This window comes from Mustela erminea, chromosome 12 (genome assembly GCF_009829155.1).
Source record: "Mustela erminea isolate mMusErm1 chromosome 12, mMusErm1.Pri, whole genome shotgun sequence".
NCBI classification, from domain to species: domain Eukaryota; kingdom Metazoa; phylum Chordata; class Mammalia; order Carnivora; family Mustelidae; genus Mustela; species Mustela erminea.
Genome location: NC_045625.1, coordinates 63,703,976 through 63,724,823, shown reverse-complemented (window position 1 = coordinate 63,724,823; position 20,848 = coordinate 63,703,976). Strand labels below are relative to the sequence as shown.

The following is a 20,848-nucleotide window of genomic DNA, read 5'->3' as shown; positions in this document are numbered from 1 at the left end:
CATTTCTGCAAAGAAGACATCCAGATGGCCAACAAACACATGAAAAAGTGCTCCATATCACTCGGCATCAGGGAAATACAAATCAAAACCACAATGAGATATCACCTCACACCAGTCAGAATGGCTAAAATCAACAAGTCAGGAAATGACAGATGCTGGCGAGGATGCGGAGAAAGGGGAACCCTCCTACACTGTTGGTGGGAATGCAAGCTGGTGCAGCCACTCTGGAAAACAGCATGGAGGTTCCTCAAAATGTTGAAAATAGAACTGCCCTATGACCCAGCAATTGCACTATTGGGTATTTACCCTAAAGATACAAACGTAGTGATCCAAAGGGGCACATGCACCCGAATGTTTATAGCAGCAATGTCCACAATAGCCAAACTATGGAAAGAACCTAGATGTCCATCAACAGATGAATGGATCAAGAAGATGTGGTATATATACACAATGGAATACTATGCAGCCATCAAAAGAAATGAAATCTTGCCATTTGCGACAACATGGATGGAACTAGAGCGTATCATGCTTAGCAAAATAAGTCAAGCAGAGAAAGACAACTATCATATGATCTCCCTGATATGAGGAAGTGGTGATGCAACATGGGGGCTTAAGTGGGTAGGAGAAGAATCAATGAAACAAGATGGGATTGGGAGGGAGACAAACCATAAGTGACTTTTAATCTCACAAAACAAACTGAGGGTTGCTGGGGGGAGGGGGTTTGGGAGAAGGGGGTGGGATTATGGACATTGGGGAGGGTATGTGCTTTGGTGAGTGCTGTGAAGTGTGTAAACCTGGTGATTCACAGACCTGTACCCCTGGGGATAGAGTATTATGCCTCCATCAGAAAGGATGAATACCCAACTTTTGTAGCAACATGGACGGGACTGGAAGAGATTATGCTGAGTGAAATAAGTCAAGCAGAGAGAGTCAATTATCATATGGTTTCACTTATTTGTGGAGCATAACAAATAGCATGGAGGACATGGGGACTTAGAGTGGAGAAGGGAGTTGGGGGAAATTGGAAGGGGAGGTGAACCATGAGAGACTATGGACTCTGAAAAACAATCTGAGGGTTTTGAAGGGACGGGGGGGTGGGAGGTTGGGGTACCGGGTGGTGGGTATTATAGAGGGCACGGATTGCATGGAGCACGGGGTGTGGTGCAAAAATAATGAATACTGTTATGCTGGAAATAAAAAATAAATAAATAAAAAATAAATAAAATAAAATAAAATAAAATGAGCCATTGTGGTTAATGATAGATCTTGCTTTTTTATCCATTCTGATAACCTGCCTTTTATTTGGAGTATTTAGTCCATTTACATTATATATAATTATTAGTAAGGGGGGCTTCCATTTTTGTCAGCTCTAGAATTTGATTTTACCTCACTTAGAAGCTAATAGCCTGCTCCTGTTTTATGGATGTGATCAGAAAAATAAGTGTAATCTGAGGTGGGGAGAAGTTAAGTAGCTCACCAAAGCCTACATGACATGAAATTTAAACTTGGACCAATTAACTCCAGAACTTATGCTCTTATTTAATATTTTATATGACCCCAAAAGATGGTCTGCACTTACATAAATATCAGTGAGATATTCATTCATCATAACATCAATCATATTTTAATTTTTAATTGTCTGCCCTTTTAGACTGTGAGGACTTTGGTGTAGGATAATTTCTGTATTTCAGTGCTTATTACACTTCCAACACATAATACTTGCTAAATAAATATTTGTTAAGTAGTTATTTTCTGTGATTGTTACAAATATTAAATAAGAATTCTTAAGTGGAGTTTTCTAGGTATGTGTCCCAGATTTCTGTGTAAAATTGAAAAGTTAAATGTTACAGTGTTTGTTATATATAGCATTCTGTTATTTGTTCAAATGGCTTTATTTTGACAAATGTTCAAAATAATTTATATTTTATTTGAGTAAATATTAAGTAATCCTGTTTTAGAGTTGCTGCAGTCTGGTTTCTTTTTTTTTTTGAAGTATAGTTGGCATACATGTTATATTAGTTCCAGGTGTACAACATAGTGATTCAACAAGTTTGTATATTATGCTGTGATCAAATATTAAATAATTTTTGTGAGAATAGCACTTTGTGATAGAACAGGATTAAACATTGATCATAGATAATCCAGAGTAAACACACTATATGAGTGAGCTGTATCTCTTTTTATTATTATTATTATATTTTGCTTTACTTTTATTTTTATCAGTTATATATGTATATTATTTAAAGAACCAAATATGAAAAAACTGCAATTCACTCCTTTCTGCCACCTCTATAAACCCTTCTTCAGACACAACTACCTTCAATTCTCTTACTTATCTTCCTACATTTACCTCCATATCTCTAAAGAACATTTTTATACTACAACTTTTAATTTTAATTTAATTTTTAGTTTTCAACACTGATTTCTTCTTAAGAAAATGAGGATTTTGCCCTCTTTTGCTTACTATTTTATGGAGTAGGGACTACTATCTAGGAGATCCAATTGCTTCTTAGACTTGAACATTTACATAACTCCAATTTCCAGAGGCATCTGATACCACCAATTCCTAGCTTTTTAAGACCTCAGTAATATGAATCAGATTACTTTTTGGCTCTCTCCACTACTGGCATAGCTACTGCTTTCTCTGCTTTTGTTAAGTCATCTTGTCCATCTTCTTCCCAGGTGCTAAAATTTTGTGGTCGTTTTTTCCTTTTTCTTTGTTCTTTTGTTCTTTTTCAACTTTATATTAAGAAATTATCAAACCTATAGAAAAATTGAAGTAACAGTATATGAACATCTATATACTTACCACCTATATTCACCAGTTTGTGTGTGTGTGTGTGTGTGTGTGTGTGTGTGTGTGTGTGTATTCAAATGTTGGCAAAATCTGTTAATACATGTGTGTCTTAAGTCTATGTACAGTGGTGGTATTGAGTCATTTCAGGAAGTTGTATATAGCGTGACAATATTATCTCAATATTTTAGCATAGATTTCCTAAAACTAATTATATTTTTTCTTGTACCACGTTATCATTTCACACCTAAGAAAATTAACAGCTATTTAAATTTCCTTACTTATCTTCAAAATATTATTAAAATCCAGTATTTCCAGGTGCCTGGGTGGCTTAGTGGGTTAAAGCCTCTGCGTTCAGCTCAGGTCGTGATCCCAGGATCCTGGGATGGAGCCCCACATTGGGCTCTCTGCTCCATGGGGAGCCTACTTCCTCCTCTCTCTGCCTATGTGCGATCTCTGTCTGTCAGATAAATAAATAAACTCTTAAAGTAAAATAAAATCCAGTATTTCCAAAGCAGGGTTTAATAAATGTTCAAATGATGGATTTGTTGATTAAATCTATTTAGTCCCTTCTAATCTGGGACATTCCCCCAACTGCACTTTTTTATTATACAATATTTTGAGGGGATTAGGCCAGTTGTCTTTTAGGGTATCTCAAATATTAGCTTCATCTATTTACTTTCGCAGGGAATAGTGTATTCCTTTAGCATCTATGTTTCTATAAGCCAGTTTTGGTCTAAAGTCTTAATTAGATTCAGGTTAAACATTTTTAAACAGATTTTTTTTTTTTTAAGATTTATTTATTTATTTGACAGACAGAAATCACAAGGAGGCAGAGAGGCAGGCAGAGAGAGAGGAGGAAGCAGGCTCCCTGCTGAGCAGAGAGCCCGATATGGGGCTCGATCCCAGGACCCTGGGATCATGACCTGAGCCGAAGGCAGAGGCTTTAACCCACTGAGCCACCCAGGCATCCCCAGGTTAAACATTTTTGATAAGAATACTTGATAAGTGAGGCTGTGGGCTTCATATTACATTACTTCAGGAGATATTGTCAGCTTGTTTCACTATTAATGGTGCCAAGTTTGTCCTACAGGCTAAAGAAATGGACATCAGAGATTATAAAGTTATGTTTTTCCTTTTACAATTAGTAGTAATTTGTATGGTGATACTTTGCCAGTATTTGAATATTCTGATCCTTCAGTTCTTTTATTTAGCAGTATTAGCATACAAAAATTATTCTTGCCTCTATCCGTTATTTTATTGGGTTTTTTTCCTAAATTTATAATTTCTTCTACACTTTTTAACTGGCAGTCTCCTTTAATAAGGAATTAACTATAATATCAACAAAAAAGCAAGGCAAATGCTTGATTCTTTGGCCAACTTTCAGACTAAGATGTTGCTATAATGGTCATCTATAATAATAGCAAAGTTTTCCTTCCATCTCCCCCTTTTTTGAGTGTCACTGTGGATTAATGGATTAATGAAGTAGATTTGACATACCATAGAATATACCCAGTATAAGTATAGAATAATTTTTAGTAAATGTATATGGTTGCGATTATCACCACTGTCCAGTTTTAGAACATTTCTATCACCTCAAAAAGTTTTTTGGTTCGAGTCAATCTATGGTCCCATTTCCAGTTTCAAGCAATGCAATCTGTTTTCTGTCTTTGTAATAGATTTGCCTTTTCTGGAAATCTGATGTAAATGGAATCACTCACTATGTAGTCTTCTGTGTTTGGTTTCCTTCACTTAACATCATAGGTCCATCATGTTGTAGCATATTTCAATAGTTTGTTGCTTTTTATTGCTTAATAGTACTATTATATGTATATACCTCATTTTGTTTATCTCTTCATCAGTGCATGGACATTTAGATTGTTTCCAATTTTTGGCTGTCATGAATAATGCTGCTGTGAACATTTATGTACAAGTCTTTGTGTGGATGTAAATTTTGTCTTTTTTTTTTTTGACACATACTTAGGAATGGAATTGCTGGGTGTTAGGAGATATTTAATTTTTTAAGAAACTGACAAATTGTTTTAGAAAAGTAGCTGCACCAAAAAAAAAAAGAAAAGAAAAGAAAAGAAAAAAAAAGAAAAGTAACTATACTTTCCCAAAAACAGTGTATGAGGATTCATTTCTCCATATCCTTGTCAACACTTGATATTGTCAATCTTCTTACGGTTATAGCCATTCAAATGGGTAGCAGTATCTTATGATTTTAATTTGCATTTTTCTAATGACAAAAGAAGTTGAGAATCTTTTATGTACTTATATGTCCTTTGTATATTTTCTTTGGTTAGCTGTCTATTAAAATATCTTACTCATTTTAAAAATTGGATTGTTTTAACTTGTGTTGAGTTGTAATAATTCTTTATATATTCTGTATATAAGCTCTTTACCAGATTATGATTTGCCAATATTTTCTCCCAGTCTGTAGCATGTCTTTCATTTTCCTATGGTTTCTTGAGAAGAACAGAGGTTTTAAACTTTAATAAAGTACAACTTATCAAAAAATTTTTTATTGGTGTAATATCTAAGAAACTTATGCCTAACCCAGAATCCACAAGATTTTTTCCCTATGTTTTATAAGTTTTAAAGTTTTGACTTTTAAATTTAGGACTGTGTTCTGTTTTGAGTTTATTTTTGTTTATAGTGTGAGGTTAGGATCTAAATTAATTTTTTTCCCTAGAATTTTGGGGTTTATATTTATTCAGTGTTTTATATTGAGTTACAATCATTATTCTTAATGATGCTCAAATTTTCCAATTAGTTTGGCTTTTGTGTCCTTTGGACATTCCCTCATTTGTCTATGGCTACATCTGTGTTTTCTGGCTCTTCATTATTTCCTCTGCTGCATGTCTGAAATCAATCATTTCTCCATGGGGCTTTGTTTTGTTTTATTTTGTTTTAGTGGACTCACTACTATGGGAGCTCATTGCTACTGGGGTAAAAATTGATTCTAAATATTCATTTTAGTGATGTTTAAATGACTTTTTCATTCCACCAACATTAAACAGAATCTATGCCCTTTGTCTTCCTACACATTTTATTTTTATGGGTTGTCCAAACCCACAACCATTGCCCTAATGGAGAATCCTATGGAGTCATCACAGAGTGAATAGGGAAAACACTCTACAGCTTTGGTAGAGAAAGCTGCTCTCTAAACATGATACAGAGTAAAAAAGAGAAATTTTCTCAACATTTCCCCACTTTTTTCTCACCTTGCAGTTTGGAATGGTCGGCTGTCATTGTAGATGAAGCTCATAGAATCAAGAATCCAAAGGCTAGAATAACAGAAGTTATGAAAGCTTTGAAATGTAATGTCCGCATTGGCCTCACTGGAACCATTCTTCAGAACAACATGAAAGAACTGTGGTGTGTTATGGACTGGTGAGTGAAAAGTAATTTGTCCGTTTTGGAAAATTTTTCATATTTCTTTAACTTAATATTACCTTGTTTGCTAATTAATAGTTTCTAAAAAAATTGTGTGTGTTTATGGATGTGTTTGTCCCAAACACAGTATATAGAGAGTCCCATGAATGCCTATCTTTATATATTATTCTTTGTCCCTGAGGTAAATAACTGAACTTACTTAACCAATTCTGTCATCTTAGAGTTATTTTCTGAAATGTCATAAAGAAAAAACATTCTCTTTCCTTGCATTTTGTTATTGTTATCACTCACGAACAAGTGACTTAGTATATTTCTTAGAAGCAAAAAGAAGTCATTGTGTGTCTTTTTAGATAATTTAATAAAGCTGTCATATTTTTTAAATTGTCTTTATAAAGGGCTGTGCCAGGACTTTTAGGTAGTAGGATCCACTTCAAGAAGCAGTTTTCTGACCCAGTAGAACATGGTCAGAGACACACAGCAACAAAAAGAGAACTAGCCACTGGCCGAAAGGCCATGCAAAGGCTTGCGAAAAAGATGTCTGGGTGGTTTCTCAGGCGTACCAAGGCTCTAATCAAGGATCAGTTGCCTAAGAAGGAAGACCGGGTGAGAATTGCATTTTTTTAAATTATTAACTTACCATTATTTAATTATTAATTTCTCATGTTTTATTTTTTTCTGAAAAAAAAATTTTTTTAAGAGGAAATCTATCTCCTGTGGTATTTTATGAATATAATTTTTTGCCTTTTACTCAGTGTGGAAAAGAATTATTATATGCAAATTCAGAAAGCACTAATTCAGCCCAATCTAACAGGTTAGCTAACAGGTTTTTTATTAGTATACATTAAATTCATTTCTCTTATTTTATAAGAATGCTTTTGGTATAATTCTTTCTCACTGAAGAAAGAAGAACTCTCTCCCTAATTTATCTTCTGTTCATATTTTGCCCTTCATATATTTTGCCCATGAATTCTTTGAGACCTTAATAATAGCTATAGGACTTCAGTGATAAAAAACTTTTATAGGTTTGTTTCTTTTAGAATGTTATCTATAGTTATACAATTAACTTAATTTGAAGAATTTTAGGAAAGTTACAATTAAATTCTGTCAATTGTTTAAAAATATAGTGGTCATCTTTTATAGTTTTTAATCTTGTGGTTCTTCTAACTCAGGTAATGGAATAAAGGTTCTATAAATTACTATGAACAAAGCTTAATTAATGCCCCAAATATGGGCAATACTATTAGATACTCTCTCATCCGAGGATATCCCATTGATTATTACTTTAAAAAGTAGATTTGAAAGGAAAATATACAAGTTGGGCAAGTTGACTCTTTGATCTAAAGAAAATGTTACTGTTTAATTGGAGTCCTTAATGAACCCCCATTTTAAAAAATATTTTGTATAACTTTACATATATTATTTAGTTATCTGTCCACTAGGAGCAGTAACTATATATATATGAAGAGAGAATTGTGTACAAAGTGTTTAGAACTTGGGCTCTGAAATGAAATAATGTAGACTTGAATCCTGGCTCCCCTACTTAGGAGTTTTGTGACCTTGAGCAATTTGCTAAGTCTCCCAAACCTTGGTTTCTTTACCTGTTAAATAAGAATGATGAGGGGTGCCTGGGTGGCTCAGTGGGTTAAAGCCTCTGCCTTTGGCTCAGGTCATGATCTCAGGGTCCTGGGATCGAGCTCTGCATCGGGCTGTCTGCTCAGCAGGGAGCCTGCTTCCCTCCCCTCTCTCTCTGCCTGCCTTTCTGCCTACTTGTGATCTCTCTCTGTGTTATAAATAAATAAATTATTTTTAAAAAAATGATGATAACAGTGTCTGCCTTACATGGTTGCTCTGAAGTGTGTGGCATGTGAGAATTGTTTAGTAAATGTTACTACATGTTTTAAGGTACTTAGGAATAAATTTAACCAAGGAGGTGAAAGACCTAAACACTGCAAACTGTTAAGATGAAAGAAATTGAAAAGACACCAAAAAATGGAAGGATACCCCTTTTCGTGGATTGGAAGAATTAATATTGCTAAAATATCCATACTACCCAAAGCCATGTATAGATTCAGTGCAATCCCTGTCAAAATTCCTGTGGCATATTTTTACAGGAATAGAAAAAACATTCCTAAAATGTGTATGGAAGCACAGTAGATCCCAAAAGAGACAGAGCAATCCTGAGAAAGGACAGCAAAGTTGGCAGGTATCACATTTCCTGATTTCACACTATGTTACAAAGCTATAGTAATCAAAACAGTATGGTACTGGCATAAATACAGACACATAAATCAGCAGAGTAGAATAGAGAACCCAGAAACAAACCCACACATATACAGTCAACTAATATTTGACAAGGGAACCAAGAATACTCAGTGAGTAAGACAGGAGGATACTCTTTCCAATAAGTGGTGGGAAAATTGGATATTCATATGCAAAAGAATACAGTTGGACACCAGTCTTACACCACTTACAAAAATTAACTGGAAATGCATTAAAGATTAAAACACAAGTCATAATTGTATAAAACTCGAAGAAAATGGGAAGGAGCTCCATGATGCTGGTCTTGGTGATGAGTTTTTGAATATGACATCAAAAGTATAAGCAACAAAACCAAAATTAAGAAGTAAAACTATGGGGCACTTGGATAGTGCAGTTGGTTAAGTTTCAGCTCAGCTCTTGGTTTCAGCTCAGGTCATGATCTCAGGGTCATGACACCGAGCTGAGCTGAACTGTGTCAGGCTCAGTGCTCAGCGTGGAGTCGGTTTAACACTCTTTCTCCCTCTCCCTCTGCCCCTCACTAACCCCCAGCCCCACTCTCTCTTTTTCTAAAATAATTAACCTTTTTTTTAAAAAGTGAGACTACATCGGACATCAAAGCTTCTGTTACCCTAAGGTGCTTAGTCGTTAAGCATCTGCCTTCAGCTCTGGTCATGATCCCAGGGTCTTGAGATTGAGTCTTGCATCAGGCCCACTGCTCCTGCCTCTCCCTCTCCCTCTGCTGTTCCCCTGCTTGTGCACGTGTGCGTTCTCTCTCTCTCTCTCTTGCTGTCTTTGTCAAATAAATAAATAAATAAATAAATAAATAAAATCTAAAAAAAGCTTCTGTACACCAAAAGAAACGATCAAAAGAATTTGTCATATTTTTTGTAATAGCCTGTTTTAGAGATATAGACATATAAGTATTTATAAATAGAAGGCTTTTCCTTTTTATTCACATTTTTCAAAATCTTATTATGGGTTTTATGACCTGGTTACATACAGCTACATCTAGAAGACTTTTACCAATTTCTGGTGCTACTAGAAATATAAGATAAATTATATCCTGTATAACTTAGTGGCATGATTTTATCAAATTTTCTTCTTTTTTTGAATTTCAGTACAAAGTAGAAACTTGTAGTTGCTTTTATGTGTATTTTCCTAATTCTTACCTTTATTAATCTTAGATGAATTTATAGTAGGATATCAAATACAAATTATAATACAAATGGTAATAATTGTCTTAAATTTTTTTCTAAGTTTTTAAGAAATTGAGTAAGTACTATTCATATTGTTGTTCTAAAGTTTTCCCTTTTCTTCTTATCCAGTTTTTAATTTTTTTTAGAGAGATTTTATTTATTTATTTGAGGGAGAGAGAGAGAGAGCACAAGTAGAGGAGAGAGGTAAAGGGAGAGGGAAAGCAGACTTCCCGCTAAGCAGGGAGCCTGATGTGGGACTCTATCTCAGGACCCTACGATCATGACATGAGCTGAAGGCAGACTTGCTTAACTAACTGAGCCACCCAGGCACCCCTCCGTATCTAGTTTTTTTATTTGACCGAAACGGTAGTAATTTACTTGCATTATGGGCTAATAGTATGAAACCCTGAAAAGACCCAGAATATATTTAGAAATATATAAGGAAAACACTTGTTTTTTCATATTTTGATTCCTTTCAATTGAAAAACAAACTCTATGAGATTTATTTGAAAATAGAGTTATTTATATACTTTAGGGTCATAATAATGTATCTAAAAGAATAATAGCTTATAAACAGTTTTCACTCTTACAGTCTTTAAAATCTGGTGTACATTGTGATTATTACTGCTATTAAAAAAAGTACCAATAATTCTTCGTGTTTCATCTTGGCAGATGGTATATTGTTCTCTGACAGATTTTCAGAAAGCTGTCTATCAAACAGTACTAGAAACAAAAGATATGACTTTGATACTTCAGTCTTCTGAGCCTTGTAGCTGCAGCAGTGGCCGGAAAAGGAGAAATTGTTGTTATAAGGCAAGCATTTCTGGGTGGTTATCTTCATATCTTGCTTTTGATTACATTGTTCTCTATTCCAGTGTCAGAGGTAAGGAGCAGATAAAATAACTTTTTCTCAGTTCTTTATCTTTAGAAGCCACAAGTTAACAAAAAGGAATAGTTTTCAAAAGTATTTTGCAATATCAAATAGTAGTCATAGCAAAATATAATATTCAAATATCTTTCCAATAAACTGGTTTTTCAGTAGCTCTCAGAAACTAGTACCTTCAATTTGATATCCTCCCTTTCAGCTTTTATTGAGAAGTAGCCTACTTCATTTTGAGACTTCATCTTATTTCCAGAAGTTTCTCAATAATAAACTTAGTCTTTGACAGCAGGCTTATAATGCTGTTCTGATAGACTGTTAATTAATCAAAATTGTGTATTAGTATAATAAAGTATTTTATTTTTATTTAGCAACAAATATTAGTTTATATTTTTTAACTTTCTATCTGTATTTCCTGCCCCTTTTTTCACCTCTCTGTTTTAGTATCAAGATATCTATCAAATACCCATGTACATCGAGGGACCCTGAATATTTATCTAGATTGATATTTATTTCATCTCTCATTTGTTTTGCTCTTTTTTAACGACGTCACTTTTTCATAATAGCACAGTTTCCTCGGACACCTTGGAATATAAAGGAGAGGATAGAGAAGGGACAGTGAAGTATGACCCTGCCCCTGTGCCATTTTTTATTAGCAGGAACCTCTTATGGCAGCATTCTCTACCACTATGTATCATGAGGGTAGATGCTTTCTGGAATGAGGACTTTCTCCCCTCTTTTATTAAAAACATCACCAAAAGTGTGAGTCTACATGAAGTGATTCATGAATCTTTTTACATAATGGCAGACCATCATTTTCTCAGAATGTATTGTGCCAGTAGTGACCCAGATGATAAACATTAGTGTGAGCGATAGAGTTTATGAAATCACTTGTTACATAGCTGTGTTAGTCTCTTGCGTGTTTTTATTTTCTCTTTTTTCTGGTTACAGACCAATTCACATGGTGAAACAGTGAAAACCTTGTATTTCAGTTACCTTGCCGTCCTTCAGAAGGTAGCCAACCATGTTGCACTACTGCAGTCTACTGGCACCTCCAAACACCAGGTTTGAGTTGGTTTTGTACATTTCTTTATGATGCTATTTGATATAAGGATTTTGTATTTGCTATAAAATGCCATAGCCGGGGTGCCTGGGTGGCTCAGTGGGTTAAAGCCTCTGCCTTCGGCTCAGGTCATGATCTCAGGGTCCTGGGATCGAGCCCCGCATCGGCCTCTCTGCTCGGCAGGGAGCCTGCTTCCTCCTCTGTCTCCTATCTCCTATCTCCTCTGCCTACTTGTGATCTCTGTCTGTCAAATAAATAAATAAATATCTTAAAAAAAAAAAAAAAAAACTCTTATGGGGCGCCTGGGTGGCTCAGTGGATTAAGCCGCTGCCTTCGGCTCGGGTCGTGATCTCAGGGTCCTGGGATCGAGCCCCGCATCAGGCTCTCTGCTCGGCAGGGGGCCTGCTTCCCTTCCTCTCTCTCTCTCTGCCTTCTTGTGATCTCTGTCTGTCAAATAAATAAATAAAATCTTAAAATAAAATAAAATAAAATTAAATTAAATAAAATAAAATGCCATAGCCAAGTATCTTTAAGTTATTTTTATATGTAGTTGAAGAGGAAACTAACTTGCTCATGTTTTAATTTAGGTGTCAAAGAAGTATATGCTCTTTAAGTTTTTTAAAGAGAAAACTGAAGCCTAAGTCAAAATAATAACCCTTTTTTATGCCTCTGTTAGTGCTGCTGTATTTGTTTTCCTAACATGTTTTCCTAACATGATATAATTACTAAGTAAGATATTTGATGAGTCAGTCTCATTCCATTAATAGTGTATCTAACTCCATTTATCCAACCTACTGGATTAAAATGCATTTACAGTAATCTGTATATTAAATATTAGGATTATATCCCAAGTTGGCAAAAATCAGCAATTTCAAAGTTTAGAAATAAATGCAATCATATACTTTGATCATTTCAATTGTATCTTATTCTAGAGCACACATAAATAAAAAGAAGTCTTTAAGGCTTATTTTTTATTGCTTTTTAAGGCTTTTTTAATATAATTTTATATTTTCTTTTTGTGTTATAGTCTTCATGCTGTTCAAATATAATTTTAAAATCTAATAAGCATTTAATATTGTTCTTTGATAGTACTGTTTTCTCTTTGGGAAGTATTTGAGTCCTTGACTTAGAGATTAAAAAGAATAATGATAAAATTATTAGTCTTATCATTTCAGAACTCATCAAAGCCATATATAATTAATATTATCACTTTAACTTTTTCTAAATTATTAGTCTGACTTAGAGAAGATAATATCTTCAAAGTAATATATTCCTTCTAAATAGAATGTTTTCATAAACAATCTCAATTTAAATGTGTTCAGTTGAAATTTCTTTTCTTCTATCTTTTCCTCCTAAGGAAACACTTATCAAAAGAATATGTGATCAGGTATTTTCCAAGTTCCCAGATTTTGTGCAGAAAAGCAAAGATGCAGCTTTTGAAACCCTTTCTGATCCAAAATACAGTGGTAAAATGAAGGTAAGTGCTCTTCTTTCAGGCTGCACACACATAAGTGTGATACACAAAATATTTATCAGTGGTATGATGGAGGCACTAACTAATCAGAAAGATACCCAATCATTCAGAAGAGACTGTGGCCAAAGACAACTGATGTAGCCGTATCATCATTTACTAACTTACAATGAACCATGCATGCAGTAGGTTCTCAATTATTGCTTACATCAAATATACTTCAGACTTTCCTTATTGATTTATGAGATATACGCCCTCTTAAAAATGTATGTTGTTGCCACATATATAATAGCTTAGCTTCAAATGTTTTAGGAGATTATCTATGTCTAGACTGAATTTTCTGCCAATCTATATTGGAAAGTTGCTAAGTGTCAGTTGTAGCAAGGGAGCATTTGTTGTACACTAGGAAACTGACCTATAGATGCTGTTCTACTGAGGGAGGGTGGGAAAAATAAGGCTAGGTTCTCCAGCCATGACCCAGGCCTTGGGGCATTGCCTGTGACAGCTGCATGAATTGCTGATAGCTTCCAGCCTTTTTGCAGTCACTTTGTTTAACTCTTTAGTAACTATGAAGAATCTTTATTTATGGATTCAGAGATTATTACCAAACAATTCCCAGCATTATAGTTTAATTAAGAAGAAAGTAAGTTACTTCTTTTGGCTAAATAAATAAGTGATTTTAAGTAATCAGGTGGTCATTTTCTTAAAATCTTGGAGATATTTTTAGCAGTTAATTTATATAAACTCATAGTTTAGTTTGCTTGGACCTCTAAATTCAATGAACTAAAATAAAAACCAAGAATATTACCTTAAAAACTTGTGTAAGTATTTTTTTATTGAGATAAATTGACATATAACTATGTTAGTTTTAGTTTTAGGTGTACAGCATAATGATTTGATATGAGTATATGGCAAAATGGTTATCACAATACATTTAGTTAATATCCATCTCCATACATAGCCTTTTTTATTGTGATGAGAGCTTTTAAATTTTTTTTTTTAAAGATTTTTATTTATTTATTTCACAGAGATCACAAGTAGGCAGAGAGGCAGGCAGAGAGAGGGGGGAAAGCAGGCTTCCCGCTGAGCAGAGAGCCTGATGTGGGGCTCGATCCCAGGACTCTGGGATCATGACCCGAGCCAAAGGCAGAGCCCCAACCCATTGAGCCACCCAGGCGCCCCGATAAGAGCTTTTAAGATCTACTCTCAGTAACATTCAAAGATGTAATACAGCATTTTACATTCAAATATGTAATACAGTTGCTGTACATTACATCCCCAGGACTTACAACTGGAAATTTGTACCTTTTGACCATCTTCACCCAATTTGCCTGCCTTCACCCACTGTTTCTGGCAATCACCAATCTATTCACTGTACCTATAAATACAAGCATTTTTTTTTTTTAAGATTCCACATATAAGTGAGATCATAGGATATTTGTTTTTCTTTCTTCTACTTCATTTAGCATACTACCCTTCATGTTGTTGCAAATGCCAGGGTTTCCTTCCTTTTTATGTCTCAATATTCCATGATACATGTATATATCACATTTTCTTCATCCATTTATCTGTCAACAGACACTTAACATTTTTTTCCACATCTTGGCTGTTATAAACAATGTTCAGTAAATATGGGGGTGCAGATGTCTTACTGAGATCTGTTTCATTCTTTTGCATAAGGCTATTCAGTTTTCCCAGCACCATTTATTGAAGAGACTCTCTTTTCCCCCATTGTATATTCTTAGTTCCTTTGTCATTAATTAGTGGACTGTATATATGTGGGTTCATTTCTGGGCTTTCTATTTTGTTTCGTTAATCTTTATCTGTTCTATAATAGCATACTGTTTTTTTTTTTTCATGATCTCAGCATACTGTTTTGATTACAGTAACTTTGTGGTATAGTTTGAAATCAGGAAGTGTGATGCCTCCAGTTTTTTGCTGTTTCTCAAGATTGCTTTGACTATATGGGTTTTTTTGTGGTTCCATGCAAATTTTAGTATTGTTTGTCCTATTTCTGTGGAAAATGCTGTTGGAATTTTGATGGTGATTACACTGAATCTATAGAAGCTTTGAACAGTTAGACATTTTACAACATTAGTTCCCAACCTATGAACACTGAATACCTTTTTATTTAATTGTGTCTTCTTTAATGTCTTACAGTTTTCCGTGTACAGGTCTTTCACCTTCTTGGTTAAATGTATTCTTAGTTACTTTATTCTTTTTGATACAGTTGTAAATGGGATTGTTTTCTTAAAATTTCTTCTTCTGATATTTCCTTATTAGTATATGGACAGACAATGAATTTTTGTAGACTGATTTTGTATTGTACAACTTCATTGAATTTATTAGTTCTAACAGTTTTTTTGGTGGAGTCTTTAGGGTTTTCTGTATATAAGATCATGCCATATATAAATAGGAACAGTTTTTCTTCTTCCTTTCCCATTTGAATGCCTTTATTTCTTTTTCTTGCCTAATTGCTCTGGCTGGGACTTCTAGTACTATGTTGAATAATAGTGGCAAGAAGAGGCATCCTTGATTTGTTCCTGAGCTTGGAGGGAAAGCTTTCAGTTTTTTTCAGTGAGTGTTATGTTAGCTGTAGTCTTGTCATATATGGCCTTTATTACGTTGAGGTGTATTTTCTCTATACCCACTTAGTTAAGAGTTGTATATAAAGATTTTATTTATTTATTTAACAGATAGAGATCACGAGTAAGCAGAGAGGCAGGCAGAGAGAGAGAGAGGAGGAAGCGGGCTCCCTGCTGAGCAGAGAGCCTGATGATGCCGATGCGGGGCTCCATCCCAGGACCCTGAGATCACTACCCGAGCTGAAGGCAGAGGCTTTAACCAACTGAGCCACCCAGGCGCCCAAGAGTTGTATATTTTTAAAATAAGTCTGTGTTAGTGAGAATATTCTATGATTTATTATCATAATAAATAATTCAAACCTAACAATAGTAAATTTCCTAACAATCTTTCCTAAGAATAGTTTATTTTTGTCATCCATTTTGCTGACCTTATTTTTAAATAAAACAATGTAAAAACCTCAATTAATTTGGATCTGAGCACTTATTATCCCCTTGTTTCCCAGGCCAGAAATCATGGCCTCCTGTGAAAACTGTATTATCTGTTGTTACATATTTAAATTGCATTTTTTATGACTCTTCACTAAAAAGTTACTCTTGATATTAAATGAATTTTATAACTCTACATTTTATATTCTTATACTCAACATACGATTTAAAATGTACTCTTGGAGTTTTTTTTTTTTTTTTTAAAGATTTTATTTATTTATCTGACAGACAGAGATCACAAGTAGGCAGAGAGGCAGGCAGAGAGAGAGGAGGAAGCAGGCTCCCTGCTGAGCAGAGAGCCCGATGTGGGGCTCCATCCCAGGACCCTGGGACCATGATCTGAGCTGAAAGCAGAGGCCTTAACCCACTGAGCCACCCAGGCGCCCCCTATTGGAGTTTTCTGATTAAAATAATTATTACATTTAATTTTTGTTATGATTTTTAGAAAGGAAAAAGCAAGCATGTTGCTAGAGGCTGGGTAGGTGTCTGTATATGTGAAAGAAGCCTGTCATTTATTTGTTTTGTGAGAGAACACCAACAAGATGGAGACTGATAGTAATAACCCAGGGTTATATTTTTAAGATTGTGTATCATCATCTGATTGTCAACATCATCTGATGATTTAGTGATACAAAGTGTATAAGCATATAACCTATTGCCTCTGGGAGAGTTAAGAAATCCAAGTTGCATGTATGTCTTGAATTCAGGTGATACAGGTTATGCTTTTCTTATTATTCATCAGCCTGCAGCTGTAATTTGTTTGTTGATGTAATGCTTATTGTACCCTTCATACCCTCAAAGCTACACTCATGAACTCAGCCTCTTTCTCTTATATGTTAAGGTCTTTCTTCTTTTTTTTTTTTTAATCTCAACTTCTATTCCAATGGATGGTCACAAGCTGAACTTACTCCCCTGATAAGAACCCTCATTTTCCCTTCCCTTGGGAAATACCACAGGGCCACTTACTGTGAGGGGGTGGGGGAAAAAGATTCAGGAAACCCAATTTAGTGCTGTTGGGATCATATAGGGGTCATGTTCATCTCTAGGCCTAATTTGAGAAGATTTAGGTCCAAGATTTCTTAGCTGTGAACATTGTTATTTACAACACTCCTTGGTATTTACCCAAATGAGTTAAAAATCTCACACAAGAGCCTGCACCCAGATATTTATAGCAGTTTTATTTATAACTGCCAAAACTTGGAAGCAACCAAGATGTCCTTCAGTAGGTAAATAGATAAATTGCAGTTATTCAGACAATAGAATACTATTCAGTAATAGAAAGAAATGAACTATCAAGCTACAAAAAGACACAAGGCAATTTAATTGCATATTGCTAAGTGAAAGAAGCCAGTCTAAAAGGCTACATACTGTATGATTCCAACTATATGACATTCTGGAAAATGCAAAACTGTAGAAAAAGTAAAATGATAAGTGGTTGCCTGGGGTTTGAAAGGAGGAATGCATAGAGGGAGTACAGGGAATCTTTAGGGCAGTGAAACTGTTCTGTGTAAGACTGTAATGATGAATACATGTCATTATATATTTGTAAAAAATCATGAAGTGTACAACACAATGAATGAACCCTAATGTAGGTAATGTAAATAGGCTTTAGTTAATAATAATAATGATTTAATAATAATAGTTAATGATTATATATTATTAATAATAATTTATTAATTCATCAGTTGTTACAAATGTACCACTCTAATGCAAAATGTTAATAATAGGAAAAGCTGGGTGCAGGAGAGGGGCAGAAGTGCAAGATGGGGGAATGAAGTCTCTGGGAGTTCTCTGTATATTCTACTCCATTCTTCTATAAATCCAAAGTTGCTCTAAAAAGCAAAGTTTTTTAATTTTAAAAAGCTAATGTATTATGTGAAACTCTAATGCACATACTTTATATAGAATCAGTTGTTTTATTAAAAAACAAAGTAAATGCAAAGCTTATTTTGCAAATAAATGCAAAGCTTACTTTGTAAGTTCTGCAAGTATTAAAATTATGTTTACCTGATTTGTGACATTTTTATTCACCATTTGATTGGTTATCTGAGTAGCTTTCTTTTTAACTCTGTGGCTTTTTCCGAGGGATTGGACGCAGGGGTCAGAGTTAGCACAGTGTCTTCTCTTAGTCAACTATTGAAAGTATCTTATGTTTCTTATATTGCTTATAATTTTTTATTTTAAGTTTAAATGCTTATCAGTGAATAAACAAAATTGCTGAAGTGTTTGTTGCATAATTCAGAAAAATTTTAAGCTTAGTTCAGAAAATTCCTTTTCTTTCCTTTGTGGATTACTTTTCCACAGTGTTCTGGAACTGTCATTGCCAGACGTTGAAATGCCTGTTTTAAAAATAACAGTATTACTATTATAAATAGGCTTTGGATTATTTGCTCCATCCCTAAAAGCACTGTGTATGAGGGCAAATTATTGACATTTTGAGGTTAAAATCAAGTCTGGAAGTCAGGGCTTACTGTAAATAGAGAAGCAGAAGGGATAAAATGAGAAGAGGTATATATGTGACTGATTATTTTAAGAAAATAAATATCAAGACTTTTAGAACTTAAATGTAATTAAACACATTTCATTACATCTATCTAGAAAAAACTTAAATACTTCCTAAAAGGAATGCTGTTCTGTAATTTAGTTTCTGAACATATTGTAGGTATAAAGAAAGTGTGCTTTAGAAATTAAATTAATTCATTTAAATGCATCCCATAATCTAAAATGCTTCCTTTTTATTAAAACCAGATGAGATGAAACAAAAGTCTTTGGGAACCTTACCTCATTATTGACAATATGATGATGAATAACATCTCATGTAATATCTAATACTATATTTCTCTAAGTTGGCAAAAATGAAGGGAATTAGGAAAGAGGAGTGAGGTTATATTGTATAAAAATAACTTTTAAGAAAATCTCAAGTGATGTTTATATGTATAAAGTGTGCTTTTAGTTGAAACTGTTTCACTGGTGGTTGATTTCTGTGGTTCATTTCCAGGTCCTTCAGCAGCTTTTAAATCATTGCAGGAAAAACAAAGATAAAATACTTCTTTTCTCCTTTTCCACCAAGGTGAGTTTCTTCTGAAGTATATTCTTGATTGGCCCAGCACTAACTCTGAGGCACAAAGCCTAAGAGACATATGTGTCCAGCCACATTTTCTCTCCTATACATACTATAGTGAGATAAGCAACTTTTAAAACAGAAGACGCTTAAATCTCAAAGATACCAAGGTTATTGTCAAATAGCAGATTCAAAGATAGATTTTTAATTCTCTGTTTATGTTTTTGCTATAATTAAAATATTCAAGACACTTAAGAGATTTTAGAACCTGGAAAATAGCACAAATAATGAAAGTTATTTACATAAATTGGCCAATACTTTTCTTTTTATTTAGTTTTAGTTTAAAAAAATAAAGTTTGATTTCTTTTTTTTCCTTAAAAGGTTGATTTTTTTCTTTTTTTTTTTTTTTTTTTAAGACAAGCATTGGTGAACTTTAGAGTCAGTTTCAGGATAATAGGAAGAAATACATTAGCCAGAAGCCAGGAATATATTTGTTGCTCTTATAATTGTAAGAAAGAATTTGTAAGCAGCAATTATTAATACTTAGTAAATCTTATCTCTATAACTGTATGAAACTTATTACACCATGAATTTGTCTTTGCCTTTCTTCATATCTTTTCTGTAGTTGCTTGATGTTCTGCAGCAATACTGTATGGCGGCTGGACTTGAGTACCGACGACTTGATGGAAGTACGAAATCAGAAGAAAGACTCAAAATTGTGAAAGAGTTCAACAGTACACAAGATGTTAACATTTGCCTAGTATCCACAATGTAAGAAAATAAAATTTGATAACTTGATTTTTATCTAATTGCTTTTAAGATTTAGGGTAATTTAAAAATTATTACTGGACTAATTTTCAGTGGTTATGCTTCTATTGCTTTGTTTTATTTGGCTTTAAGGAGAAGCAGCAAAAATGCTATTAATTATGACTGAAATAACAATATCTTGAGTTTTACCTAACCTTTTCTCTCAATTTTCTTATCATCACTGAATTCTCCTTATATGTCTGGGTTTATAAAGATAACAATCAAAAGAAATGGATGTTTCCTCCCAGGAATTTTCTGTGATAGTGTTTTTATTCATGTCTTGTGGTCAGAACAGCCAGACTTAATTGAATAATCAAGTTATTAATCATATAACTGAGAATCATGTGTAGCAGTATTTTTAAACTGTGCTCAAGGAGCCCTAGAGAGTCCACTGGGCTTAGTGGGCCTGGTACTTCCTCCCTCTGTCTACCTACCTCATCCTCAGCAACTCCACATTAATAGGTTTTATAGAAGTTAATTCAGTTGTAACACCTATTTATGAATCTCTCAATAAAACCTTTTAAAGAACATACACACTTTAGAGAAAGAGTTAAGCCAATATAAACATAATAATCCCTTTTTGGGAGTAACAAATCCTTACTTTGACATCTAATATGTAAGTATTTTATAGATCTGCCCCCACTATCTTTCAAAAAGAATTTCAGAGGACTTTAAAAACAAACATACGTAAAATGTAAAAAGTCAACACAATAATTACTTAAAATGAGAAATAAAATCATGTTTATGATGAGTGAGCCACTGTTGAGAACTAAGTTATTCTCATATTCTTGCAATGAAGTCATAAGGAGAAAAGTTCTAGATTCTCATTTTCCTGTGAATGAATCAA

General features: G+C 34.0%; 1 protein-coding gene across 4 annotated transcripts in view; it reads left to right on the top strand.

The window, feature by feature from the left end:
- The window catches only part of ERCC6L2 (ERCC excision repair 6 like 2), a 144,510-nt gene that overhangs the window by 55,268 nt on the left and 68,394 nt on the right, over positions 1-20,848 (top strand). For all 4 annotated transcript variants that reach the window (XR_004277737.1, XM_032308950.1, XM_032308952.1 and 1 more), the window contains 7 exons: positions 6,029-6,190; positions 6,589-6,796; positions 10,321-10,461; positions 11,480-11,593; positions 12,949-13,068; positions 19,132-19,203; positions 19,820-19,965. Coding sequence is in view for 3 of the 4 variants with exons in the window: in XM_032308950.1 (XP_032164841.1) it covers positions 6,029-6,190; positions 6,589-6,796; positions 10,321-10,461; positions 11,480-11,593; positions 12,949-13,068; positions 19,132-19,203; positions 19,820-19,965 (963 nt within the window). In the remaining variant the exon portion in view is untranslated. The remainder of the gene's footprint in view (positions 1-6,028; positions 6,191-6,588; positions 6,797-10,320; positions 10,462-11,479; positions 11,594-12,948; positions 13,069-19,131; positions 19,204-19,819; positions 19,966-20,848) is intronic.